The following is a 26,665-nucleotide window of genomic DNA, read 5'->3' on the forward strand; positions in this document are numbered from 1 at the left end:
CCCTTTCTTTTTATTTCTCCCCAGATCTCTGTGCCTCTCTGTCTCGGCATCTCTTTCTCTCTCTCTCCATGTCTTCTCATCTTATCTCTCTCCATCTCTCTGAATCTCCTTGTCTCTCTCTCCCCTCTGGGCCTCTCCTTCTGTCTCTGTCTCCCATTCCCTCCCTATCTCTCTTGTCTCTTCCTCTCTTGGTGTCTGTACAGCTGTGTCCCTTGCACCTCCCCTCAGCCTTCTCTCTCCCTCTCTTGGTCTCTCTGCCCACTTCCCTTTAGATCTCTACTCCCAGCTCCTCATCCTTGGACCCCCTCCCCCACGATTTCCTTGGTCCTCTGAGGCCAGGCAGGAGGCGGGAGAGGGGAATGAGGGATGGAGAAGGAAGAAGGGGAAGTCCCAATGTGGGGAAGAGGGTCAGCCAGACCGGCTTGGCTCCCTGGGCATCTCTGTCAGAGCCCCACCCAGGGCCACGTGGCCAGCCCAGATATAAGCAACTCAGTTCCCAGGTGTCACCCACACCTCTGTCTCCATCATCGCTGTAGCAGTCCTGCAGGTAGGAGCATCTGCCGGCAGCCTTCTACTCAAAGGTTGGTGCCTCTGCTCTCTTCTCCCCCCACCCAACTCCACTCACGTCTCTCTGCCCCCTTACATGTCTCTGACTGTTTACCTCTCTGGACATCCCTGTCTTTCTCAATACCCCCAGTGACCCACCCCCCTTTCTCAACCTGATGGCACTGAGTTGAAGTTGGAAGTTCTGGGGGCCAGTACCCCCTTTACTAACCCTCTTGGCTGGGCCATCAGATGTGAGGCATTTCTCTTCAGCTCACTGAGCCTCAGTGTACTGTCTGTGAAATGGGCTTACAGAAAAACAGTACTGGGCAGGTGTGAGTGTTACTGGTGGCATCTCTATAGGCACCTACCTCTGATCTCTTTCTCCCCTTGTCTCTGACTCTGCCTGTCTCTGTCTTTTGGTCTTTCTCTCCAGCTCTGCCTCTGGTATGAGGAGGGTCCTCTGGGGTCTGTGGGCAGCTGTACAGAGATGGGCGAGTTTCTCGCCCCCAACCCCATACAACCCTATCCCACGTCCCTCCTAGCTGGCAAGCTGATATGGCTCTTTCTCCCCAGCATCCTTACCCCTGAGAACCCAGCCCCCAGTGCCCCTGCCCCTTGCCCTGACCTCCCCCAGTATCCAGCATCCCTTGGACAGATTCTGACGCTGTCACCACTGCCACGTCTGCTGTCCCCAACGGCCACCTCCTCAGGGCCAGCAAGATGCAATTTGAGATGCACGACGTGAAAGGCAAAGGTGGGATCGCTGGATGGAACCCCAAACCTTCCAGTCCCCGGAACATGGCCACTTCCTTACCCTGGGCACCATGGCTTTGAAGACAGACGGCGCCTGCCTGCACCCCAGATGCCCCGACGTGCAGGGACCCAGGTCCCCAGGCCCAGGCGTGGAGGAACCGGTGGCAGGTCTCCGCCCCGCCCACATGTGGCGCCAACCTTCCCTAGACTTGCAGGCTCCCCGCCCACCCCACCTCCAGCCGAACCAGTTGTGCAGGAGGCACCAACAACAGGGACAGACTGGGGTGTCGATGCCCAGATGTGGCATAAAGAACGGGGGAGGCACAGTGGTGTCCCCTCAGTGGGCGGCCTGGTGGCCTCGCCCGGACTGCCCGGCAGAGGGAGGGGCTGCATAGGTGCAAGGGCCCAGGAGGTGCTGCGAAGCTGCCCGCTGACCCCCGCCTCTCCCCTCCGCAGCCATGTCCTACCCAGTGACCAGCCAGCCCCAGGGTGCCAGCAGCTACCAGTGCCAGCTCAGTGACTGGAACACCACTCTCATGGACTGCTGCAGTGACATGCCCATCTGTGAGTGCCCGCCGCCCCCTCTCCAGGCCCGGGGAAAGAGCGGGAAGGGAGCGAAGGTCACCCCCAGCCCCTTCCTCGCCCTACTAACCCCACTCCCCGTCTCCTTCCTTGGACCCTGAATTCCCAGTCTCTAACCCTCATGCCTTCCTGGGACGCCCGACACTCCCTAGGATCCCGGCCTCACACCTTCCAACTTCCACTGGGACCCTCAACGTCCCCCTTGCACCCTCACTTGTCTTCCTTGGTTCCCCAGTTCCCCCTTCAAACCTTATTTCCCAATCTTGAAACCCCACTCTTCGGACCCCTAATTACCTCTGGGACCCTCACTTCCACCAACACTCAGGTGCCTCCGGGCCCCTCAACCGCGCGCCGCGGACCCCGCCTCGCCCCTCCCCGAGGCAGAGCCGGCCGGTGGCACCCGGTGGGCCCCGCCCTTAGAGCCCCGCCTCCCCTGCAGGTCTGTGCGGCACTTTCGTCCCTCTGTGCCTCGCCTGCCGCATCTCCGACGACTTCGGCGAGTGCTGCGGCACTCCCTGCCTGCCCGGAAGCCTGAACTCCCTGCGCACCGGCATGCGTGAGCGCTACCACATCCAGGTACGCGCCGGGCCCGGGACGGCAGGAGCCGAGGGCTGGGGACGGGCCTCCTGGGATGCAAGTTAGGACTGCTAACCTCTTTCTCCCACCCTCCAGGGCTCTATCGCGAAAGACTGGGCGGCCCTCACCTTTTGTTTGCCCTGTGCCCTCTGTCAGATGGCGCGGGAGCTGAAGATCCGAGAGTAAAGACGTTCCCCTCACCTTTCTCCTTTTCCACCCGTCATGCCTGCCCTCCTCTGCCTTCTCCTGGGAGGTCCTGACCCTCCGCCCTATCCCACTACCAGAAATGCACCCACAATAAAAAAAAAAAAAACCTAAAACCCAACTCCGCCTACATCCTTTTTTGTCCCAGGGAAGGAATCTGGGTGGAGGAGGTTGTTTGGTGAGGGAGGCGGGGACACAGGGAACATGCCTAGGTGTGGAAGGAGTTCCAGAGTCGAGTCAGATGCTTGACCCGGATCTGCTGTGTGCGACATTGGCAAGTCTCTTCCCTCACTAAGCCAGGGAGTCCTCACCAACAAAGTAAAACCACCAACTCCCTAGCTGCCTACCTGAAGCTCTGCCCAGAGCCTGAAAATTAGCAAAACCAGAAAGGCTGTCTGAGGACTGTCCAGGTACCAACCATTCAAAGAAAAAATTAGGAGAGCCCCCCTGCTCATTCAATACCTGTGGACTCTTGGCCTGCACACAATCCTAACAGATGCGGAGGCTCTCTGTCTTCAAAGCACAGAACTGTCAGGTTTAAGACTCTCTAGAGCTGAAAGGCATACTCAAGGATCATACAATTCAATCCACCCCCTTTATTGAAAAGCAACTAGCAGATTAGAAAATGTTTGGGTCTCAAAGTTGGACAGACCTGGGATTCAATCTTGACTCTTGCCACTTACCAGCCGTGTTCTCTTAGTAAATTAATAAACCTGAGTCTGTTTCTCCCTCTGAGGATAATCCCTAATATGTCATATGGCTACTGTGAGAGCAAGAGATGGAACAGATGGAAAGACCAGAGTCAATTTAACAAACTGTTGTTAATATTATTATTATGTAATAATTTATAACTATTCTAATATTAATATATTATTTGTATTATTTGCTATTCTTCTCTCTGTGTGTGTATTCAACCATCGAGTGACATTCTTCACTTGGAATGTCTAATAGGCATCTTAAGTTTAACGTGTCTAAGATCTGACCCCTGACTCCCCACCGCCCCAAGTCTGCTCTTCCCACAGTCTTCCTCATCTCAGGAAATAGCAAACCCCATCCCTTCTGTTGCCCACTTTCTCCCTCACCCAGTATCCAAACTGTCAACAAATTCTGTTGGTTCTACTTTCAGAACAGATCCAGAATCTCCCTTCTCCCCATTCTACTGCGCCTCCTTGTTCCAACCACCCTCCTCTTCGGCCTAAACAAATGCAGTGGCTCCTCACTGGACTTCCTGCCCTAACTCCACCCTTTTAGTCTCTTCCCCACGGAGAAGCCCTGTGGACATCTGAAATAGATCACATGCCTCCTGTGCTCAGAACCCTCTGCTGGCTCCTCCTGCACGTAGTAAAAGCCAGAGTCCTCACGGTGGCTCAAGGACCCACACAATCTCTCTCTTATTCCCTCTGTGACCTTACCTCCTCTTTATTCTCTCTACTCCACGAGTCTCTTGGTTGTTTCTCTAAGATGTTAGGCACGCTCCCACGTCAGGATCCTCGCACTGGCTGTTCCCTCAACTCGGAATTCTCTTTCCTCAGATGTCCCTATGGCTCACTCTTTCACTTCTGCTCACATGTCATCTTAAGAGTGAGGCCCGGGACTTCCCTGGCGGCGCAGATGGTTAAGAATCCGCCTGCCAATGCAGGGGACATGGGTTCCATCCCTGGTCCGGGAAGATCCCACGTGCTGCAGGGAAACTAAGCCCGTGCGCCACAACTACTGAGCCTGCACTCTAGAGCCCGCGAGCCACAACTACTGAAAACCACGCTCCTAGAGCCAGGGCTCCGCAACAAGAGAAGCCACTGCAATGAGGAGCCCCTGCACCGTAACGAAGAGTAACCCCAGCTCGCTGCAACTAGAGAAAGCCTGCACGCACTGATGAAGACCCAACGCAGCCAAAAATAAATTTTTTTAAAAAGTGAGCCCCCCCCACTTCCACCTTACATTAAAGAGCAAGTACCTACCTCCCCATCCCCCTCCTTCACTGCCTTGTTTTTCCAGTCATTTTCCAACATACCGAATCTTTTATTATTTGGCTCCCCACTGGCTTGTCAGCTCCATGAGAGCAGGGACCTTGTTGACGGCTATATGTCCAGAACAGCGTGGAGCCCAGTGGAGGCGGAGACAACGTGTGATCACAGGTGGGAGACGTTGGCTTAGAAAAGGGAAGAGATTTTAGAGGTCATACATGGGGGCAATGGAAAGTCAGACAGGCTTGTGTCAGAATCTGGACTCGTCTACTAATCTGCCCTGAGTTTTAGGCAAGGGACTTAATTTCCGAATCTGCAGAATGGGGGAACAAGCCCATACCTCGCAGCTGTGATGTTGGGAAGATTAAAAGACTCATTCCAAGCACCCAGCACAGCGCTGGAGTGCTGTAGGCCCTTGGTAAAATTTCTCCTGAAGTCCCTAGGCCATCAGTGGCCACACATGGGCTAGAATCCAGGTCCCTAGCATCCCGTGTCCAGGCTTTCTCTCACTTCACCACAAGCCCCTTGCATTCGGGTGTGTGGGTACCAGGGAGACGCAACTGCTGAGGGTTTGACGTGGAAAAGGAGGAACACATGCTGTGGGGCACTGGCACAGGGGCAATCTGCATAGCAGTGACAGGAGCTGAAGGGAAGATGGCTCTGTGCCCCAGAGGAAAAGTCCAGTCAGAGTGCAAACGCGCTGCTCAGGAAGGCAAAGTCACAAGGTGACTGCTAATAAGAGACCTTACCAATGGGTCCAAACATAACATGGAGGAGTCGGTTTTTTTTTCTTTCCCCTAAGCATTTAGCAGGACCTGGCAGAGGGCCAGCACTTTTATTTATTTTTGGCTGTGTTGGGTCTTCGCTGCTGCATGCGGGCTTCCTCTAGTTACAGCGAGCGTGGGCTATTCCCCGTTGTGGTGCGTGGGCTTCTCATTGCAGTGGCTTCTCTTGTTGTGGAGCACGGGCTCTAGACGCACGGGCTTCAGTAGTTGTGGCCCGTGTGCTCTAGAGCACATGCTCAGTAGTTGTGGCGCATGGGCTTGGTTGCTCCGTAGCATGTGGGATCCTCCCGAACCAGGGCTCGAACCCGTGTCTCCTGCACTGGCAGGCGGGTTCTTAACCACTGCGCCACCAGGGAAGCCCCACGGAGGAGTCTTGAATAACCATCTTAACTCCTTTCTGGTTATGCGGGATGACCCCACTGGCCTCAGGACTCCCTGAGGCAGCGTGTCCCACTGCTAGTTGGCTCCCCAGTTGGGAAATCCTGCCTTATCCTGAGCAGACACTGACCATTTTGAACACCTACTCCTAGGGTCCACTCTGTGCTGAGACAGCTAGGTCAACTTATGCTAAATAAAGCAGTCCTCCCTTGGGAAGTGGAAGAGCCTGGTGGTCAGGAACATGGATGTGAGAGTCAGGTCTGGGTTCAAATGGCAGCTGTCACTCAACAGCTAAACAATGTCTATGAACTTCTGTCTTCTCATCTGCAAGATGGGGATTACATGGTACCTACCTCATAGATTTGATTGTTGGAAAGAGCATGATAGCGAGCCATCTAGCATTGGTATTCAGTAAAATGTAAGCTCACAGTCACGTCTTGGAGGTTAGGTACGACTATCAGCTCATAAAGGCAGAACGTGTGGGCAGAGTAATCCCTGAAAACTCCTTAAATTGCTCATAAAGTCTGAAAATACCATGATATTCACAGGCCCCCCTAAATCCAACACATCGTCAAGTCCTTGGCTCAGTAGCAGATGAAGCAGCCGGCCTGTGCCTCGGGCTGCGTTGTAAGTACACTGTGGGACACTCCCAGCAAGACTCCCACGCTGAGCGAGGCCCTCCGACGGGATGGAGATCTCCCACTCCCACCTTCCCTCGCAAAAGCGCTCTTGCTTGGCCGGGGGACTGGCGGATAAAGGCTCCCATGATGCTTTTGGTTTGGGCTGTGAGAATCTACTTGAATTAGAGAAAGCTCACCGTGCTAGGGCCTCACCTCAGTCTTTGCGCTGCCTGAATTCTCTTACGTCAGGGGCCAGAATAAAACCCAAAGCTGGGAGCAAGGCAGTCTGTTTTCCTTCCTGAGACAAGCAGGGGTCTCCTTGTGACGGGGATCTGGGCAAGGGTCAAAGGCCTCACTGCCCTCATGTCCCCTCAGTTCATCCCTCCTGGGGAACAAGAGCTTCTGTAGTGGCACCACCCCCGCCAGGAGAGACAGTGAAGAGCCAGGCTCAGGCCACATGGCTTGGAGGGGGCACTGAGATAAGGACATTTATCTGATTTATCCTGCTCTCAGGTGCTGGGTCAGAAAGCCAAGACGGCCCCTCTGCTGCACACAGACAGCACTTGGACACTGGATCTTCCCCACACTATTTGTTGCTTTAAGCGCTCCCCCTCTTTCAGACGGCCTCTGAGGGCACACATGGCCTCAGATGGAGAGGAAGACACGGGGCCCAGCTCTCCAAGGTCCAACAAAACAGCTGAGGGATGGAGTCTTGGGAAAGGAGGAGTCCCAAGTTCAAGATGGTTAGGATGGGGTGGGGATGGGGGGCAGAGGCGGTCCTCAAGGGGCAGAAGGGCTCAGCAAGGTGGTGGCTGGGGTGAGGGTAGGCCCTGGGGAAAAGCCAGATGCTGCTTCAAGGCAGCATTGTCTGGGAAGAGAGCTGTATGTTGAAAATCCTGCCATTTCTATTCCCAACCCTGGTGTCCCCCACCCAACCCTGCCCTTCCTGGGGCGGCATCTCAGGCAGGGGCTTTGTCTTCTTATGCCCCTCTGAGCACAGTGACCCTGGTCCTGGGGTCAGGAACCACCACCTGAGCCTCGTCCCTCCAGCCTAGCGGTGGCAGCAGCGGCATCCTGCTCTGGCTCGCCCCTGGGCTGCCTCACTGTCCCATCTCTTCTAGGCAGCGTCCCTCACCAGTACAGCCAATCCCCGCACTCAGCTCCCTTTGCTGAAATACTCCGGGTGACTCTGTTTCCCTGCTTGGACCTACCCGAAGAGATGTCTCTAAAGGGGATCTTAGGTCTAAAGCTGGACTCCTGGTTTCCCCCCACAGCTCCAGTCTGCCCCGTCTTTATAAACCCACCTTCCACCCACAGTTTGGGCCACAAAGTTGGGGTCAGCCTGGACTCCTTCCCTCCCTCACTCCGACGTCCACACCATCGTCGCATCCTTCCACCCACAGCCTGCATCTGTTCCCGACTCCTCTTCTCACGGCCACTTCCCTGATCTGGCCCATCTCTTGTCCCCCTGCTGCCTCCCTTTCACCGTCCCCAGTCCACTCTCCACAGAGCTGAGTGACCTCTTAAATACATCGGATCCTGTCATTCTCCCTCCTAAAACTGTCTGATGGCTGCCCAATGCCCTGAGAATAAAACCCCAAACCCTATGTGTGGCCCACAGGCCCTGGGTGATCCGCCCCTGCCTGACCCTGACCTCATCTCCTCTTCACACGTGGTCTGGGTCACACTGGCCAGCTTTCCGATCCTTCCAATAACAGAAGCTGGTTCCCGCCTCAGGGCCTTTGTCCTAACAGTTCCCTCTGCCTGGATCCCGCTTCCCACAGCTCTTCCCACAGCCAGTTTCCTTCTTAAAGTCTAGCTTCGCACAGGGACCAACTGACTACCCCAAGGTTCCTCACAGCCATGTCCCGTTGCTACCTCACGGCACTCGTCCCATTTGCAATGGCCTGACTCATCTGTGTGTGCGTGCGCATGTGCGCGCATGCCGACGGGATCCCTTCACTAGAACCTAAATCCCACGAGATCAGGGAACCTTGGCTGTCTTGGTTCCCGCTCTGCCCAGTGCCTTCAACAGTGCCTGGCACATAGTAAGTATTCAATAAATAATTGTTGAATGCAGAACAAAGAAGGCCTGTCTGGGGACCCCCCCACCCCACCCCACCCCGCCCAGAGGAAGGAAACCAGAGGTCTCTGAGGACACAGTGTCCCAGGTGGAGGGGCCCCAAGTCCAGGGCGGCCCCCTCAGGGGACTCGACTGCTGTGGCTGAGGCTCCCACCACGGGTCAGAGAGACATGCTGGTGAGGTTGTCCTGGCTCAGCAGCCCCTTCCGGCCTGCACCAGCCCCGTGCCCACCGCCCCCCCCCACAGTACTCATGCAGCCTGTGCCGCAGAGTGACAAGGGCTGACCCCAGGCAGGCGCCGTTGGGTGCGTGGGGCCCGCCAGGCAGCTGGAGCAACAGGGTGGCCACGCCGGCCATGCCATCTTCAGTGGGCTCGAGGGTGATAGGCCCGGCCCGCAGGCCAGCAGTGGGGGCAGGGGTGGTTGGTGGGCAGCAGCTCCCTCCCACGGGTCCCCAGGGCCCGCCAGCCCCCGTCAGCAGCAAGGGTGCCAAGAAGGGCTCAGAGCGGCGGAAGGCAGGTGGTGGGAGCCCGGCCGGCTTCCAGGCGGGGGCCGGGGCAGCAGGGTCGGGTGGGAAGCAGACGGTGACCTTGGCGAAGGGGCGGCTGGCCATCTTGGTCATTTCTTGCAGGTGCCGGCGCTGCTCCTGCCGCTGATCCAGGGCCTGCTTGGCCTTCCAGAGCAGCACGCAGAGTGAAAGGAAGAGGAAGAAGCAGGAGAAGAAGACGGAGAAGAAGACAAACAGGTCGATGTGGGCCTGGTCCTGCCGGAAGAAGAGCAGGCCCTGCGAGTCAGCCGAGCCATTAGCACTGGGCCCACTTGGGTCTCCCACGCCCAGCAGGAGCAGGTAGAAACGGCTGGACTTGAGGGTGTGGTGCTCGTGCGGGTAGGTGATGACCAGCCGGTCCCGCACGCCACGGACCACCAGCACCACGGATGGCTCTGTCACCGTCACGTAGGTGATCAGGCCCCGTGGCCACACCTCCCGCACTCGTGGCTCCGCTGGGGTGGTCGGCCCACCTCCAGCCCCAGGTCCCCCCAGATCCCCAGCCCCCCGGGGCCCACCGTCAGCAGGGGGTGGGGGGGCTGGGGGAGGCGGTGGCGGCTGGATGTGTACAGTGTGGACGCCAGTGTCGGGGGCCACGCGGACCACAAAGGTGTCATAGGAGGTGGAGACGTAGAGGTCCACGGCGCCAAAGGTCACATCCAGCGTCAGGCGGATGTCCACATTGGTGAACTTGGGCTGCACGCCAAAGAGGACAGTGCGGCCGGGGCCCAGAGCGCGGCGCTTCGGCTCGTGGAAACAGTTGGTCTGGGACGTGGGGTCCAGGCAGTACTCCTGCTCCACGGAGATGAGGCGGTAGCACTGCTGGCCACCCAGCGGGCTCCCGTGAAATGACTCCCGGCACTTGGCACACTGCGGGCAGGGGAGGGAGTGGAAGCGGCCATCAGAGCTGAACTCAGGGTCCAGCCCCCCTCCAAGGAGGACTGACATTTTGTACCTACTGGTAAGTAGCCCCTGCCCTGGGTTTCCACAGTGTCCCAGCAGCTTCCTTGTGACCCCCCTGGATTTCCCTGACACAGTGTGGACACTAACAGCATCCTACACTCCAGCACTGCTGTTCCTGGTGTCACCCCAGTGACCACAGCACCCTAGTGGCAAGGCCTCTGGAACTCTGAGGCACAGTAATGAAGAGCTCTGTTGAATCCTGGCTCTACCTCCTCACTAGCTGTGTGGCCTTGGAATAGTGACTTAACCTTGCTGAACTGGAGATTCTTCCTCTGTACACAGATAGTAAACACTACTGAAATCACAGGCCCAGCCAGCCTTGCCTGCTAGCCTTGCTGTTTCTGGACTATATTGGGTAGGTCCTGCCTCAGTGCCTTTGCACTGGTTGAGCCTCTGCTTGGATCGCTCTCCTGCCTGCCCCGCACCACCCCCCCATGTTTGAATGTCTTTACTCAAGTGTCACATTTTCACTGAGGCCTTCCTTGGCCACTGTATCTACCATTTCCACTCCCAACATTTCCTAGGCCTCCTTTCTGCTTAATTTCTCTCCTTACTGCTCATCACTAACACACTACATGTCTGACATATTCATTTGTTGGTTGCTAGACTCCTCCATGAATTCCCTGAGGACAGAACATTTTGCCTGTTTTGTCCCCTACTGTGTCCCAATGCTTTGCACAGTGCCTGGCATATATTAGGTGCTCAGTAAATAGGTGTTGAGTGAATGAGTTGGCTGGATAACAGCTATTTTGATTCCTGTAGTCCAGTGGAAACCACTCAACCTCCGGGATTGACCAGGGTCAGTCCAAGCTCCAAACCCAGCCAGCTGTCTGACCTGGGACAAGTCTCTGAGCCTCCTTTTGCTCTTATGCCCACAGCTCACCGAGGCCCTAGCACAGCCTTCATGAGCCTTCCGTGTCTGTGCTGTCTCCACTGTATCTATGGCAGGCACTCCTTACATACTAACCACTACTGCTATCATTAGAAGGTAAAGAAACTGCTGTTTCAAGAGCTACCAACAGAGCTGCTGGAGGAGGAGGTCTGAATTAAGCTCTGAAGCTGTCTGTTTTGACAAAGACCAATGGGCCTTTTGATTATGCATCAAGCAAGCAAAAATTCTGGGGACTTCCCTGGCGGTCCAGTGGTTAAGACTCTGAGCTCCTAATGCAAGGGGCACGGATTTGATCCCTGGTTGGGGAACTAAGATCACGCATGCCGCACGGCAAGGCTGAAAAAAAAAAAAAAGAAAGAAAGCAAAAATTCTGGTCTTGGATGGAAATGTTAGGGGTAAGGCTTGTGAAGCTCTGTCGCCATTTTGGGCGCAGTCGCATCTTTGCCAATAGATGGGTACGGAGACTGAGGCGAGCAAGGGATTCTCTCTTCCTTCTGGAACTAGAGAGAAAGTAGGTGGGTGGGGTGGTAGGAGCTGTACTCCAAGGAAGGAACATGGAATATCCCCTCTGTGGGAGGTGAGCCTGCAACACAGTAACCAACCAGGCAGTCAGTACAGGGGCTCCAGGAGCCCCCCAGCTGAAGAAAGGGGATATGGACTCAAGGGGAATTTGCATATGGGTATTAGTAATAATATGAGATCCCCTACTGGCCCCAAGTGATCAGGTGAGGGCCACCACTTGAGCAAAAACTTGCCTGAGAATTAAGCCAACCCAGAGGAGAGCAGAGTGAAGACCCAGGGAAAGAAGGGCTCCTGACTGCACTGTGTGAGCACCCGGATCTGCCCATTCCTCAAGTGGACTCCAGACCTCAGTTCTAAGAGCCAACACATTTTCTTTTTTGCTTAAGCTACTACGAGATGAGTTTTCTGGCATCTGCAATCTTTAAGTTGTGACTATCAGTACTGGAGTCCGTCTCCTCACCTCCACCGCCCACAAGAGGCTCATTTCTGGGATCCCAGCAACACCGCCCGGGTCCTGAAACTGACTAGGGCTCAGGAACAGTCTATCAAGTCGACCTTGATCCCCATGACCACTGATATCGGTACCACATTGTCAGTCCTGCCTGGGCCAGGCTACCTCATCCCAGCCCTGATCTCTTCTGGGCATGGGGCGCTTGGCCCATAACTTGCTTCTCCAGCCGCACCTGGTATTTGTAGCAGTCTCGGCGGTCACTGGGGGAGCTGCCCTGGCACGTGCCCGTCTCTGTGTTGTTCTGACACGGGCAGCCTGTCCCGTCCTGCTCGTTACATGTGTCTGCATGGCCATTACACTGACATCTGAAGAGAGGGGAGAAGACGGGGGTTATAGAGCCCCCACGACCTACAGGGGCCCAGGCTGGATGCTGTAAACGTGAGCTCCAACCCATGAGGCCAGAAGAGGAAACTGAGGCTCACAGAGGTCAAGATGTTTACCCCAAGGCCACAGTGTTGGTAAGTGGCAGAGTCAGGATTAGAACCCAGGATGGACGAACTCCAGGGCTTACTGACCATTCAGAAGGAAGGGGGTGGAATGGGGAGGCTGTCTTGAGGCCTCTCCCTCAGGGCCCTCTCTCTCTCTTTACCCAAGAGTCTCCACCAGGGCTGCTCGGTAACCTGCGTTTCAGCACTGGCCTGAGGGAGAGGGTCTCCCACCTGAGTCTAGTTCTTTGCCCCCAACCCCTGCCTCAGGGGATCTCAGCCTTTCCTGACTGAGGGCAGAGGACTGGGGAGAGGAGCCTGGCTCCCAGAGCTGTTCCTACTGAGCGGGGCAAGGGTTCCTGGCCCCCCTTCCACTTACTTGGTGCACTTCCCGTCGAGGAGGAAGTAGCCATGGAGGCAGCTCTCACATTTGTCCCCATAGCTATTATTGTGGCAGTTCACACACACAGCCTCGTCTTCACTAGGACCCTCTGTCACCCAGTTTTCGATCTGGCCAAGGAAGGACAGGGTGATCACAAAAATGCACAGACCAGCCCCTCCTCCCTCAGAGCCAGGAGTCCAGAGCCCAGCAGCCTCCTCCTCCCTCAGACTAGGAGCCCCCAGCCCCCTCCTCCTTCAGACCCAGGAGTTCAGGACCCCAGCCTCTTTCACCTCATCTGGATCCAGCGAGTACTTCTCCGGCTCCCTCCTGGCCATTTCAAGCTCCTTCCTGGAGACGCAGACCTGGCTGTTGCCCCGACAAAAGGTGTGGCAGGGCCGGCAGGTCCCGCCCCCCACGGCTGAACCCACGAACAGGGGGAGGCACTGCTCACAGTGGCTGCCCTGGAAACCAGGGACAGGGCGGTCAGAGGGGGTGAAGAGTCACAGTGGGTGTGAGAGTTGGGGGAAGGTTCTGAGAGCACCAGGGGAGGGCAGCAACAGCTCAGGCATTTGGCTTGGGCAGTCCCAGCCCATCTGCCATTGAGCCCTCTGCCTTCACTTGCACACCTCCAGTGATGGGGTTTCACTCCCCTTCAGCCCCAGTGTTGCGCTCAGAAAGCCCTTCCCCACAGGATCCCAGATGCTCCTCCACGGGATCCCCCTCCCTGGTCCAGTAGTAATTCTGTCCCGCTATCCAGGGCGGCCCCTCTGTGGTACAGACCCAGATGGTGTCCCCAGGGTCCTCTCGTACTTCCTTGGGATAGGGCTAGGCCCCCTCCTCCCTGTGCCTAGCTCACTGGGGCTTGGAAGGAGGCTCAAGATGCCTGAGTGTAGGCTGAAGGCACAGAGGCCCGGGGCGAGGGCCTGAGGTCCCGGACGGACACCTTGGTGTGATTGTGGCAGAGCAGGCAGTGGTCGCGGGCCCCCACACCGGCGCACTCGCTGTGGCGGTTGCAGCGACACTCCGTGGAGCAGTTGTGGCCGACAAAGCCGAAGTGGCAGCGGCAGTGGTCGGGCTCCACGCATGAGCCGTTCACACAGCCCTGGGCGCACACAGGGCGGCACAGCCCCGTCACACTGCAGGGGTGGGGCAGGAGTCAGCGCAGGGTAGCCGGCCGCTCCCTCCCAAAGGCACACCCAGCCCTCAGCACGGTCCTCACCACGCCTCTGAGGCCACCACCGGCCAGCCCACCCTCTTCACAACTAGTCCACCCCCCAGTCCGCTGCATCACTCCCCTGCCCCGGGTCCAGCCCAGCACCTCCTCCAGGGGCGATGACCCCCTTCCCAGGGTATCCTGTTAAACTAGCTGACCAACCTTGCCCTCCACGACCTAGCCCCCGCCCTCACACCCTCCTCCACACCTTGGACTATGTTTTCTTGCGTCCCACTTTGATCCATGCCCCATCGTCTACCGCTCCCCACGGACTCTCCCACCCCACGGTCTGCCTGGCCCTGCTCCCCTCAACCCCACCCAAGCCCCCGCGTCTGGCCTGTAGCCTCACTTGTCCATGGTGTAGCCCGTCTTGCAGCTGCACTCGTAACCGTGGGGCCGGTCATGGCAGTTCTGTGTTTCATTGCAGTCGTGGTGCCCGTTTGCACACTCGTCCTCAGGGGGGCAGGACAGGAAGGCCCAGGAGGCCCCAGGTCGCCCACATGTCAGCCCTGGCACGAGGATACAGGGCTTCACTGTGGAGGCCTCTGAACCACTCGCCTAGCCACCCGGGCCCTTGCTCCTCCTTCCCCTGAGCGCCACCTGTGAGAGCCCCCAGCGGCCCTCCACGTCCTCTGAACCAACCCCACGTCAGAACGCAGACAGGAGCCAACCCCGCTCACCCCATCCGAAAACCCGTCTCACCATCGCGGGGGCCGCTGAGTCCACCCTCCAGGCAGCGGCCACCCCCATCCTGGCCCCCCCAGGCACACCAGCCACAGTGGGGCCGCCGCAGGCACAGGGCGCACTGTGTTGCCTGAGCACAGCCCAGGGAGCAGCTCTCGGGTCCTCGGAGCAGCCGCCCGCAGCCTCCAGCCATACATCGCAGGGGCAGGTAGGAGGGGCTCAGACACTACAGGGGAGGGGAAATGGCAGAGAAAGAAGATCAAACAAACACCTCCTGGGTATCTTCCTGGATTGCACCCTCTTCTCAGAGATCTCACCCCTGCTGGCCACAACCGGGTGGACCAAAATGGACATCAGCTGGGGTCATCACATTCTCCCTCCTCGGCATTTGTAACTAGAAGTTCAGACCAGAAGTCAGGCTAGGGACATCCTTGAAACTAGATGGTGTAGACTAGGGCTGGCTGGGCCGTTTGGATGAACAAATGACAGCAAATGAAGAGAACAGAGAGAGGCAAGAAAAGAGCAGAGACAGAAGGAAGCAGAGATGAGAGTCACACACCCCAAAGACAGGGAGACAGGCAGCTTTCCAGGCTCCACCTCCAGTCCCTGGTAGGGCCTGGCTGCGCTTTCCACCTGGGTTACAAGAGGCACCACCGTGCTGGTATAACGAGCCCCTTTACCCACCTGGCTTGGCATGCAGCTGTTCCTTACAATCAAAGAACGGCAATGATCCCAGGTGGAAAAAGAAACAAGCATCAGGAGGGGGGTTGCCAGCCACGGCCTCTTAGAACATGGACCCAGCTGCTGGGGCAACAGGATCCGCCCGCCCTTGGCTGGGAAGTTGAGGAGTCCGTGGTCAGGACTCAGCAGCTCACACACCATCACTTATCGTGTCCTGGGACCCAGACACGGTGCTCAACGAGGTTCACACTCCTGGAAACTTACCTCAGTGGATGAGAGCATTTTATTTACGGCTTGGGCCTTAGGTAAAGTATAAGAGGAAAGAGATTAGTCTAGGCTGGCTGTCTGGAAGCACTTAGGAAGAAACAAAGCAACCATGCAGTCCTGAAATAGAAAACCCTGATAGCTGTGGCCGGAGCTCTGAGTCCCTATGGGTTACGCCGGTGATGAGCCGAGCCTGGCTGAACTGCCAAAGCCAAATTCTCCTCCAGGTTAGGCTTCCAGATCTGAATGTAGTGCACCCCTTGACAAACAGAGGGGCAATCTGGACAGGGGCCAAGAGACGCCCGAGGCTCCAGTCTGCTCAGCACTTTCTGCTGGGACCCCCCGTAGCGGCCAAATGTGATGCTGCCCAATACCATAAACTGCATTTCCTGTGTTCCTGGAAGAGATGCAGGATCCTAGCTCATCTGCTGACATATGCCCACAGCCTAGCAAAGTGCCTGGCACAAGGAAGCTGCTCAATGAAGAATTTGGTAAAAGGACAAAGGGAAGGAGGGAAGAAGCCAGCCAGCCAGCCAGCCAGCCAGGGAAGGGAGCACCTTGTTGTCTGCCCCAGGCTCTGAGGCCAAAGGCATTTAGAAGAACAATGCCTGACTGTTAAAATAAGGCTGCCCTTGAGCGAAATCACGGCAGGTCTGGTCTGCGCACCTGTTATGATTGATCTGTGTTTTTAAAACACCTGAGCCAACAGTTTTAACTGACTTTCCCAGAAATCAGAAGATCTGGCAGCAGCCCTCTGACATTCCCATGTAGCATCAGCTCCACGCTCTCCATTCAGCCGCCCCACCACTCCCTCCCGCCTCACACCTCCTGAGCTGCCTGCAGCCTCTCTGGTGTTGCCTTCCAGTCCCTGGGATCCCAATAAAAACAAATAATGGAAATCTCAATGATATTTAGGGAGGACGTGTATCACCGGAAGGACCCCAGGCTTGAGGACGAGAGGCCTCTGCTTGTTAGAGGTGCCACCGCAGGGGACCTCTGCCCTTGCAGCCACGCTGAGAGCCCCACGGGGAGCACCCCCCACTCCCAGCCGCTGCACTGACCCTCTTGGTGTGACCCAGACAGCGGAGACTGGGAATCCTCCCAGTGGGTGGAACGTGGGGATGTTACTGAGTTTTTACTGAATAGCAGGCCGGGCTCCACGCTCTACATACATTCTCCCATCTAACTTGGACGACCTTCCTATGGGACGGTGTGGTATGACACAAAAATGTATCTGGCCTTTGTCCCCGGTTCCTGGTACTGAGCTACTAAAACACATAGGGGTTCCTGAGCGGTGGGGATGTCTTTTGCTGTTCATAAGGGACCCCTTTTACACCTGAGTTTATGCTTACGGGGTGATTTAGGGGAGTCAGCCGAAAAACCAAGTGATTAGAGCCCCACTCACCCACCGGGGGTCAGGGGAGAGATTGAGCTCTATAAAAACACTTGAACCATGAGATTCAGGGGACTTCCCTGGCAGTCCGGTGGTTAGGACTCTGTGCTTTCACTGCTGTGGGCTGGGGTTCAATCCCTGCCCTTATGGGGGACTAAGATCCCGTAAGCCGCGCGGCACGGCCAAAAAAAAAAAAAAACAACAACAACAATGCGATCCAGAGAGCTTCCAGGTTGATGAGTGCATCCTCTGGGAGGGCGGCATGTCCAGTGAAGGCATGGAAACTGCATGCCTTGCCGATTCACCTCTTCTATTTGGCTCTTCCTGAGCTGTATCCTTTATAATAAACCAGTGTGAGTAAGTAAATGTTTCTCTGAGCTCTGTGAGCCATTCTAGCACATTATCAACCCTGCAGAGGGGATGGTGGGAACCCCCAATGTGCAGCCAGTTAGCCTGGATTTGTGACTGCCATCTGAAGGGGGAGCAGTCTTGTGGAACTGAACACTTTAACCTGTGGGATCTGACTCTGATTTCAGGTGGATAGTGTCAGAAATTAACTGAATTGTTGAACACATAGTTGGCGTCCAGAGAACTGGAGAATTGGTTGTTGGTGTTGGAAAACACCCCAGACAGGGTCTGTTGACGGCACTCCTATTTTACCAAAGACTCGTGTAGGCTCTTGGGTTGTGAGGTGGTGAGTAATCACACCTCAGTTGGGTCTTGCACAATCTTGCACAATAAAGATGAACGAGGAGTAGGGCTTCCCTGGTGGCGCAGTGGTTGAGAGTCCGCCTGCCGATGCAGGGGACACGGGTTCGTGCCCCGGTCTGGGAAGATCCCACAGGCCGCGGAGTGGCTGGGCCCGTGAGCCATGGCCGCTGAGCCTGCGCGTCCGGAGCCTGTGCTCCGCAGCGGGAGAGGCCACAACAGTGAGAGGCCCGCGTACCACAAAAAAAAAAAAATAATCAAAAAAAAAAGATGAATGAGGAGTAGACAGACTCACAACTCTGGCCCAGTGACACTGTTTCTGGATATGACAGCAGTAGCTGAAGCTTTCTTATCTCCTGCTGGGGTGGGGCTGGGGCTGACTGCCTGTGTCTGCCACTGGGACAGCTAAATCATGCCAGGCAGAGGCATCTTTGGTTTTTTTGTTTTGTTTTGTTTTTCAGCCGTACCGCACGGCTTGTGGGATCTTAGTTCCCTGACCAGGAATTGAAGCCGGGCCCTCGGCCGTGAAAGTGCGGAGTCCTAACCACTGGACCACCAGGGAATTCCCCCCAGAGGCGTCTTTGGAATGGACCTTATGAGACAGCACGCACTGGGCAGCCAAGGGGTAGACTGTACCTCCCCATACCATGCCCATGTTCAAGAATCATCTCTCTAGACCACAGCCATAGATGAGGGGTGGGTCTGAATGGCTGTGTCAGAAGCAGTGCTCCTTCCCTTCCCTGGCCACACCTCACTGGACCACGGCTGGACATCTGACTCGTGAGCTGAGCTGAAGTCTTCCCTGAGAATGTGAACTAACAGAAGAACACAGAGATGACTGTGGTCTCTGGAATTAGAAAGTCACATAGCGACTCCCCTGGTGGTCCAGTGGTTAAGCATCCGCCTTCCAATGCAGGGGACTCGGGTTCGACCCCTGGTCGGGGAATTAAGATCCCACATGCCGTGGGGCAACTAAGCCTGCGTGCCGCAATTACTGAGCCCGTGTGCCACAACTACAGAGAAGCCTGCACGCCGCAACAAAGAGCCCGCAGGCCGCAACTAAGACCCAACGCAGCCAAGTAAATAAATAAAGAAATATTTTTTTTAAAAAAAGGAAGTCACACAGACTGAGGGTCAAGGTCTGCCAGTTGAGGTGGTGTGTGTTGATGATCAAGCCAAGAGAAACCAGAGGATGGAGACGTGCAGAAAACAGCTGAGATCAGAGACCAGGCGGCCCAAGAAGGATGAAGCAACAGTACTTCCTACCTTCAGACAACATCAAATACCCCCGGTTCCTTATAATAACATCAGCTCGAGTGGGTTTCTGTATCTTACAACCAAAACTTCTAAAAGTAGAGAGAGAAAGAGATGGAGGAGGAAAGTGGAAAGGTGTGGGAGGGAGAAGGGAGATGGTATTGAGTCATGGGAAGGATGGGGCGAGGAGAGCTTAATTGAGAGTTGGAGAGACACCAGGGCTGAGGAGTCAGGAAGGGGGTGCTGGGACATGACGGGGAGACTCACAAGGCAAGGAGAGGGACTTCCCTGGTGGTCCAGTGGTTAAGACTCCACGCTTCCACTGGGGGCGCGGGTTTGATCTCTGATCAGGGAACTAAGATCCCCCAAGCCGTGTGCGACGTAGCCAAAAAAAAAAAACCAAAAAAAAACCCAACAACAAGAACGAGGCAAAGAGGGAAGAAAGAGATGTTGGAAGGGGCGAGAGAAGAGAAAGTGGGAAGAAAGAGAAAGTGTGACGGTGGGACCAGCCCTAAGGAAATGGAGGCGGACGTGGGACAGCGGCGGCGGGGTTGGGGAAAGGTCAGTGTGCAGCAGGGAGGAGGGCCACAGCACACCCCGCTGGGGGCAGTCAGTACCTGTTGGAGGCTGCTGCTCCAGATACAGTGCTGCCAGCCCCCGTCTGCACCCTTGGAATCCAGGCAGGAGGTGCAGTTGGGCAGGAGGTGACAGGGCGTGGGGCAGGGCAGGGGGGGCGATGATTCCACCGGCATCGGGGACACGTTCAGCAGAGAGTGGCTGAAGCACGTCCAGTCATAGGTGGGCTGCACCGAGAGGATGCGGCGGGTCTCCCCTGGGGTTGGGGGCACACGGATTAGAAGCAGGTCCGGGCCCCCCGCCCCCCCCCCCCCTCCTCCCTCAAACCAGGCCCCTGAGCCCCTTGCATCCTTGGAGCAGGAATCCAGGCCCCCAAACTCTCCTCTCGGGGAGCAAGCCTCAGCGCTCACCAGTCCTCTTGAACTGCCGTGTCCACATGCACTTGCCCTCCCTTGTGCACTGCTTGCAGTCGGCCGCCCCACACACGGCCTCCGAGCAGTTCCCAGCCCAGAAGACCTCTCGCTGGTTGATGCGACAGTCATTCTCCGAGGTGCAGGACCCATTGCGCCCGATGCAGGCACCCTCAGGGCAGTTGGTACACCACTTACAGCGGGGGGCAGATGCCTGGCGGGGGGATACGGGCTCAGCGGGGTTGTCAGGGCCCCCAGCATCCCTCCAGCCTCAGGTCTTGCCACCCAATCCCAGCTGAAGAGCTCAGTGGTGCCTGAGCCACGCCCCCTTCCCACCCCCACCCCCATCATTCACCTCTCCATCTCCAGGCTGCAGGGTCCGGGGATGGCGGGCCAGGCACTCACTGCAGGTCCGCAGACGTCGACATTCCTCAGGGGAGTGGGGCATTGGAGAGCAGGGGGGACCACCACAGCCCAGCCTGGGGAGACATGAGGTCTGGCTCATCACATTCAGCCAAGCCCCACCCTTCCTCCTCACCCTCGCCTCTTCCTGGTGCCTCGTGGACACCGTCCTGCAGGTCCCACATATGCATCCCCAAGTGCTCTCAGCACAGGCCTCCCAAACCTGCTCCTCCCCAACTCACTTGGTGATGGTCCCACGTCCACCTATCACCCAGGCCAGAGACACTGGACGACATCCCATGGCCTCTTGGCCCTCCAGCCACCGAGGCCTCTGCCTCCTGAATTCTTCTCTGACCATCTCCTCCTCCTCCACCCCTGCAGCCCCCGCCCAGTTCAAGCCTCCCCCTTCCAGGCCTCCACCTGCAGCCTCCCCTCACCACCCCCTCCTTCACAAGCCTGCCCCTGCCCTCTCCTGCTTAAACCTTCTGTGGCTCCCCATCACCGACAGTGGAGGGCCATAATCCCTCACTCAAAATCCTTGAAGGCACACCTGTTTCAGAACTTTCCAGGTTTCAGAAAAGCAGTGGGTGTACCCGCTGTTACATAATACCCCTAGCAGAGCCTGGGGGAGCACCCTAAAAATCAAACCCTTTAATATTCTGTAGTAAACATGGTGACACATTTAATGGGACAAAATAAAGCCCGTTAGTACCCTCATACCACGTTAGTAGCCTCACACCAGTATAGGATAACTGCGCAGTCAAGTTAGTTTGTGCTAAACCTAGGACAGCGCCTTCAGCCTCCTGGTATGTTTGGATTCCCAAACTCCAGACAAGGAGTCTTGGAGCTGGACGGAGCGCAGTTCAGCCAGGCACCGGAAGCCCTTTCTGAGCTGACCCACCCACCTTTCCAATCTCATTCTTCCCCAGCTCAGATGGTTTCTAAAATACACCAGATACAGCCCCGCTTCTGAACCCTCATGGTCTAAACTTGACTGGTCATTTAGGGCCCAGTTCAGACTCAGCTAACCCCAGCCCACAAACAGGGCTCCCCACTCGGTGAGGTCCCTGAGCCTGCCCCTGCCTGTGATAAGCTGCCCATTTTCCCATGTGAGTTGGTCTCCTAACCAGACCACACACACCCTGCTGAGGCCTCCCCCACAAGCCTGGCCTGGCACAGAACCCACTTCGGAGGGCACCAGTACCACCCACCCACCCACCCAAGTGCTGTCAGTCTCCATGGTTACCTATGGGCCTGGTCCCCGGACAGGCAGGCCCCATGGCACCAGGTACAGGCCCCAGACTGGTTACAAGCTTCGGGCGAGGGTAGCAGGTGGCAGGGGTCAGGGGGCAGGGTCAGGGCCAGCAGGCGGCCCAGGGCCACTCCCCCAAAGCCTCCTGAGATATACAGGCGACCCCCTACCGCTGCCACAGCGTGGGCCACAGACTCCTCCATTGGTGGTCCCACAGAGGCTGGGCCTGGGGAAAGACAGAAAGTTCAGAGAGAGCAGGAGACTCGAGGAAGAGATTCACACAAAGGTACCAGTCAGAGAGGGCTGCTGAGAGGAGAGACAGTCTAAGGAGAGCAGAGACAGACAACGAAAGACAGAGAGAAGACAGATAAGGCCAAATAAGACAAGAGCATCAGACACAGCAAGACGAAAGAGAGGGAGAGAGACACATAAACAGAAAAAAGGAAAAGAGTGGAATAAGAACAGAGACATGGGCTTCCCTGGTGGTGCAGTGGTTGGGAGTCCGCCTGCCGATGCAGGGGACGCGGGTTCGTGCCCCGGTCTGGGAGGATCCCACATGCCGCAGAGCGGCTGGGCCCGTGAGCCACGGCCGCTGAGCCTGCACGTCGGGAGCCTGTGCTCCGCAGCGGGAGAGGCCACAGCGGTGAGAGGCCCATGTACCGCCAAAAAAAAAAAAAAGAGACAAATGTTGAGGAACCCGGGGACTTCGCTGTTAAGACTCTGCGCTTCCAATGCAGGGGGCGCGGGTTCAATCCCTGGTCGGGGAACTAAGGTCCTACATGCCACGTAGCGTGGCCAAAAAAAAAAAAAATGTTGTGGAACAAGACTAAGGTGGTGGCTGAACCACACTGTGAAGGTACTAAATGTCGCTAAATTGTTCGTTTTATGATGACTAATTGTGTTATGTGAATTTCACCTACATTTTTTTAAATCCTCAAAAAAAAAAAAAAAAGAGTCAGTGGAAAAAATAGATTAAGAGTGAAAGAGAGTTAGAGACAGAGGGTCAGAGAAAGCAACAAAAAGCAAAGGAGACAGGCCCGGAGACACACACACACAGTCAGTCATTTACAATGACTGTCAAATGAAATAAAACGGCAAGATACAACCCCTTTCCAGCCTATGAACTGGAAGGAAGCACCCTCACATATGACAGTCGTTGCCTCTAGAGAATGGGATTATGAGGGATTTTTTCCTTCCTATTTTACAAATTATCTACAATGACCATCATTACTTCATAAACAGAATTTAAAACTTTTCTAAGACAAAAAAAGGAGGGTGTCTCCGTGGGTGCTTAGATAACGTGGAGAGGACAGGAGCTTTGCTTGTGGGCCTGAAGGGGCCCAAATGACCCCTAATGAGTGAGAGTCGCAGGACAGGGCCAGCGCTCCCCCTGGTTGTCCCGGGGCCTCCCAGGGAGAGTGGCGGACTTACGGATGAGGTCAGGCAGGAGCCAGGTGTTGCAGTTGACCTGGTAGAGCAGAACATCGCTGCTGAACTCGTCAGGGTCCGAGCGCCCCCCGAGGACCACCATGGTGTCCCCTAGCAAGGCTGAGGCGTGGAAAAGTCGGGGGCGGGGCTGATGGGGAGACACACGGCAGGACGGGCTGTCAGAGCCCACGGTCGCCCGCTCTTCGTGCTCCCTCTCAGCCCACCCGCCACTCCAAACCTCCCCACGCCCCAGCCCCTACCAGCCCACCCAATCCTAACCTTCCTCAAATCTCACCTCCTTCCTCCGGGAAGCCTCCCTCATTCCTCAGAGCTGTCTCCACAGCCATCTCCTTTCCCTGAACTCCCAGAACCCCCAAACCCCATGCTGTTCCTCAGGAACCCAGCCTCAGATGCTTGAGATGAGCCCCACATTTCTTGGGTGACCTCGCCAGCTGCACCGGCGCGTATCCTGCTGGGGCTCTTACTTCCATCTCCCTTGCGGTCCAGCCCCAAGAAGGGCTTGGGAATATGTTTGTGGATGGCAAATGCAATTGTCTCTAAACAGCATACCCGGGGTTTCCTGCTCTCCCACTGTCTCCTTTGGCCTTGAAGGCAGAAGCACAAGGAGCCTCAGTGTCCCTTTTCACAGCTGGAGAGGCCAGGAAGGGGAGGGACCTGTCACAGCCACGCCCAGAGTGTGGCAGAGCTGGGGCAGAACCCAGGCCTCTGACCTCCTGGTCTAGGATTCTTACCTCCAAGTCACAGAGAGAAGAAGGGGAGACTTGGGGTACCGGAAAGGAGGCAGAGTAGGAATCCAAGGTTGAGCCAGTCCCTGGGGCACTGGGAAAGGGGGGGGGGCCCTCCCTCCTACCCCCTACACTCATCTGTCTGGACCTTTTTTCCTGACCTTTGCCCCCTGAGAAGGGGCCAGCAGGCTCCAGGTGCGGTCAGGACAGTGCAGGGAGTAGAGCTCAGGGGATGGAGCCGCCAGCTCCACGTGGAAGCGGAAGCCCCCAAACACGTAGAGGGAGTCAGTGGCCTCGTGATACACAGCGGAATGACCATATAGACCTGGGGGTGGAGGATTAGTGAGCACAGAGGCTGGGGGAAGGGCTGGTGATCAGGAACGCTCCCCATCTTCCTGGGCTCCCCCTCTCATGACCACAACACCACCCTACCAGGCCCTGATGCCAGAGACCTGGAAACCTTTCTCAACCGCTCCTTCTCCCTTCGGTTCTAAAGGACAACCATTAAAGAGACTCTGGGAAAGAGAAGAGAGGGAGACAGGGTGACCAGAACGACCTTGCGGATGGTGATTAAAGAATGCAGAAGGAGAGACAGAGAAAGGAAAATACCTGAGGGGCACTGATCTAGGACCTAGAAGAGGGAAACAGTGACCCACTGCTACCGGGCAGGAGGGAGGCAGCTTCTCATGAAGTCTGGGAAGGGTATATAAACTGAACTTCTCAAAAGGCAGCATCCTGAGAATGTGGGTGGGTGATGGGGGTAGACAGGCAGACAACAGGTGGGGGGGGCAGTGACCACAGCCTACAGGGGTGGACAGAGAGGATGGCTGGGAGTCAGAAGCGTAGCGCCCCCTCCCCGCCACGCCCTGTCCCCAGGCCCACCTGTGGGAGGCGCCCCGCTCTGGGCTCCGGACACCCAGGTGCCGGTTGCCAGCTGGTATTCAAGCAACTGCTGGTTGAAGCCATTTTCAGGGGAGTAGCCACCCACCAGGAGCAGAGACAGGCCTCGGCGGGCAGTAAGGGTGTGGCCAGCAACTGCTGGCAGCTCCACGGTCTGCGGGGCCTTGGGGATGAAGGGTGGAGGTCACGGGGGTGGGGGGCAGAGGTCAGGGGTCATCTTGTGGGTAGAAGCAAGGCTCAGAGCTCCCCGAACTCCCCTTGAACCACTAAGGAGGTTGTGAGCTGCCTGGGGCGGGTCAGACCCCAGGCCTCCCCGCCAGCCGTGGTCCTGGCAGGTGAGCAGCAGACCTCTTACTGTCTCTGCCTGCTCAGTGTCACTTCTTCAGGTAGGAGTAGCCTGGGGACCCTTTGCGAAGCCCTTGCTCCTCTGCTCTCTGGCTGCATGGGGCTGACTGTACCGGCTCCACAGCGGGCTGTGCCCCAGCCTGGAGACCAGAGCCTCACGTCCCCTTGGCTAGGGATTGACTCAGGAATGAAATGTGACCCACAATGGCCAATGAAATTCAATTCTGGGGCTTGTGCTGAAGCCCTGGGAGGAATCCTCTTCCTCTGGGGGCAAAGCTGGCAGGAGCTGCTCTGGTCACCTTTGCTAGAGCCTGGTTGTGGGGACTAGGGGAGGGGAGAGATGCTCACCTTCTCCTGCCGCCACTGCAGGGTGGTGAGGTTGAGGACCCAGAAATCCCGGGCGACGCCCCCAGCCGTGAGCCCCCCCAACAGGTACATGGCACCACGGCCAGCAGGCACATAGGCAGCTGCATGGAAGGAGCGGGGTGAGGGGCCTGGGCCCCCATCCTCAGCTCCTGCCAACATCTGTGTCCACCGCCTTTCGCTCACTGAGTACCTGGGGCCAAGATGCAAAAAGGCAGCCTCACTATACAGTCATACCAGCATGCCCTTGGGTGACCCCCCTACACACTGGTATCCCAGCAACCCCTGGGATCACCCCCCCACTTGGCAGGTATCCCAAAACCCCTAAGGTGACCCTCCTATGACAATCACCTTACCATCCCCTGGGGTAGCACCACCCAAATAAGTGTCCCAGTCCCTGAGGTCAGCCTCCTGCGACAAGTGTCCCAGCATCCTTTGGGGTATCCTTCACCTGTAGACGTTGTCCTGCACCCCCCCGAGGGGACTCTTATGTCAGAGACGTCTCAGTGTCCCCTGAGGTAACCTTTTCTCATTCAGGCATCCTACCTCCCCAGGGCAGTCCTCACCTGTACAGGTTTCCCAGCAGCCCCTGGGGCAGACCCAGGCCCCCAAACATCCACAAGGTGGCCTCAGGTCCCTCCACCATAGTGTGCCCCAGGCGGTGCAGGAAGCGGCTAGCTGTGTCCTGTGGGTGGGGTGCAGACGTGAGGGCTCAGGTAAGGGCATTACAGAGTGGCAGGCTGGGTCTATGGTCTAGGGGGTAGTCTCGGGAGTGGAATGGGGAGAACAATCCAGGAGGCGGGCTGCATGGCACCTCCCCGCCAAGGGGCATCCACAACTCACGGCTGAGAGGCGGCTGTCCATGAGGGTCTCCCAGACCAGCTGCCCACCATCCAGCTTTGTGGCACAGTCAGGGCCCCCGAAGCCCTCGGCACAGATGCACACGCCCAGGCTCTGGGGAACAGCAGAAGGAAGCTTGGGAGGAGCCCTGATTACCCCCACCCGGCTCCCTGTCCCGCCCAGCTTGCCCTCTTTCACCTGTACCTGGTTACAGGTCCCTGCCCCGTTGTGGGCATTACAGTTCTCAGGACACAGAGCCATGCGGCAGTGTGGGCCTGCCCAGCCCTGGGGACATCGGCAGAGTCCAGCATCCGCGGCCCCGTCCTGGGGCACACACTCCTGGGGGACAGGGCAACTCCCGGGGCCCCCTGACCCACAGCGTGCAGAGCCCACGGAGGCATTGAAGCCCCAGGACGAGGAGCCGTTGGCCTCCCAGTGCAGCACCAGCAGCCCTGTTGGAGAGAGTCCAGAGGCT

At 57.0% G+C, this 26,665-nt stretch overlaps 2 protein-coding genes across 2 annotated transcripts in view; one reads left to right on the plus strand and one right to left on the minus strand.

Annotated features, from left to right (window-relative positions):
• The first annotated feature begins 1,755 nt into the window (after positions 1 to 1,755).
• On the plus strand, positions 1,756 to 2,739 carry CNFN (cornifelin). The gene is made up of 3 exons (XM_029238282.1): positions 1,756 to 1,863; positions 2,321 to 2,457; positions 2,554 to 2,739. The coding sequence occupies exons 1-3, from the start codon at positions 1,758 to 1,760 to the stop codon at positions 2,641 to 2,643; spliced, it is 333 nt and encodes a 110-aa protein (XP_029094115.1). The 5' UTR covers positions 1,756 to 1,757; the 3' UTR covers positions 2,644 to 2,739.
• Positions 2,740 to 8,476: 5,737 nt separating this feature from the next.
• The window catches only part of MEGF8 (multiple EGF like domains 8), a 41,075-nt gene continuing 22,886 nt past the window's right edge, over positions 8,477 to 26,665 (minus strand). Inside the window, 19 exon segments of the mRNA XM_029238296.1 lie at positions 8,477 to 8,730; positions 8,732 to 9,906; positions 12,097 to 12,229; positions 12,729 to 12,859; positions 13,022 to 13,192; positions 13,675 to 13,867; positions 14,294 to 14,453; positions 14,647 to 14,854; positions 19,546 to 19,760; positions 19,915 to 20,128; positions 20,270 to 20,393; positions 21,563 to 21,794; positions 23,000 to 23,144; positions 23,904 to 24,067; positions 24,625 to 24,805; positions 25,336 to 25,543; positions 25,917 to 26,035; positions 26,194 to 26,304; positions 26,395 to 26,642. Of these exon segments, the coding sequence (XP_029094129.1) occupies positions 8,652 to 8,730; positions 8,732 to 9,906; positions 12,097 to 12,229; positions 12,729 to 12,859; positions 13,022 to 13,192; positions 13,675 to 13,867; positions 14,294 to 14,453; positions 14,647 to 14,854; positions 19,546 to 19,760; positions 19,915 to 20,128; positions 20,270 to 20,393; positions 21,563 to 21,794; positions 23,000 to 23,144; positions 23,904 to 24,067; positions 24,625 to 24,805; positions 25,336 to 25,543; positions 25,917 to 26,035; positions 26,194 to 26,304; positions 26,395 to 26,642 (4,211 nt within the window). The 3' untranslated portion in view covers positions 8,477 to 8,651.

The sequence above is a fragment of the Monodon monoceros genome, unplaced genomic scaffold, assembly GCF_005190385.1.
Source record: "Monodon monoceros isolate NGI ecotype Baffin Bay Population unplaced genomic scaffold, NGI_Narwhal_1 Super_Scaffold_10, whole genome shotgun sequence".
NCBI classification, from domain to species: Eukaryota; Metazoa; Chordata; class Mammalia; order Artiodactyla; family Monodontidae; genus Monodon; species Monodon monoceros.

Coding starts and splice junctions, on each gene's coding strand:
- CNFN (XM_029238282.1), top strand. CDS start 1,758: ATGTCCTACCCAGTGACCAGCCAGCCCCAGGGTGCCAGCAGCTACCAG. Junction 1,864..2,320: donor CTGCAGTGACATGCCCATCT/GTGAGTGCCCGC, acceptor CCTCCCCTGCAG/GTCTGTGCGGCACTTTCGTC. Junction 2,458..2,553: donor GTGAGCGCTACCACATCCAG/GTACGCGCCGGG, acceptor CCCACCCTCCAG/GGCTCTATCGCGAAAGACTG.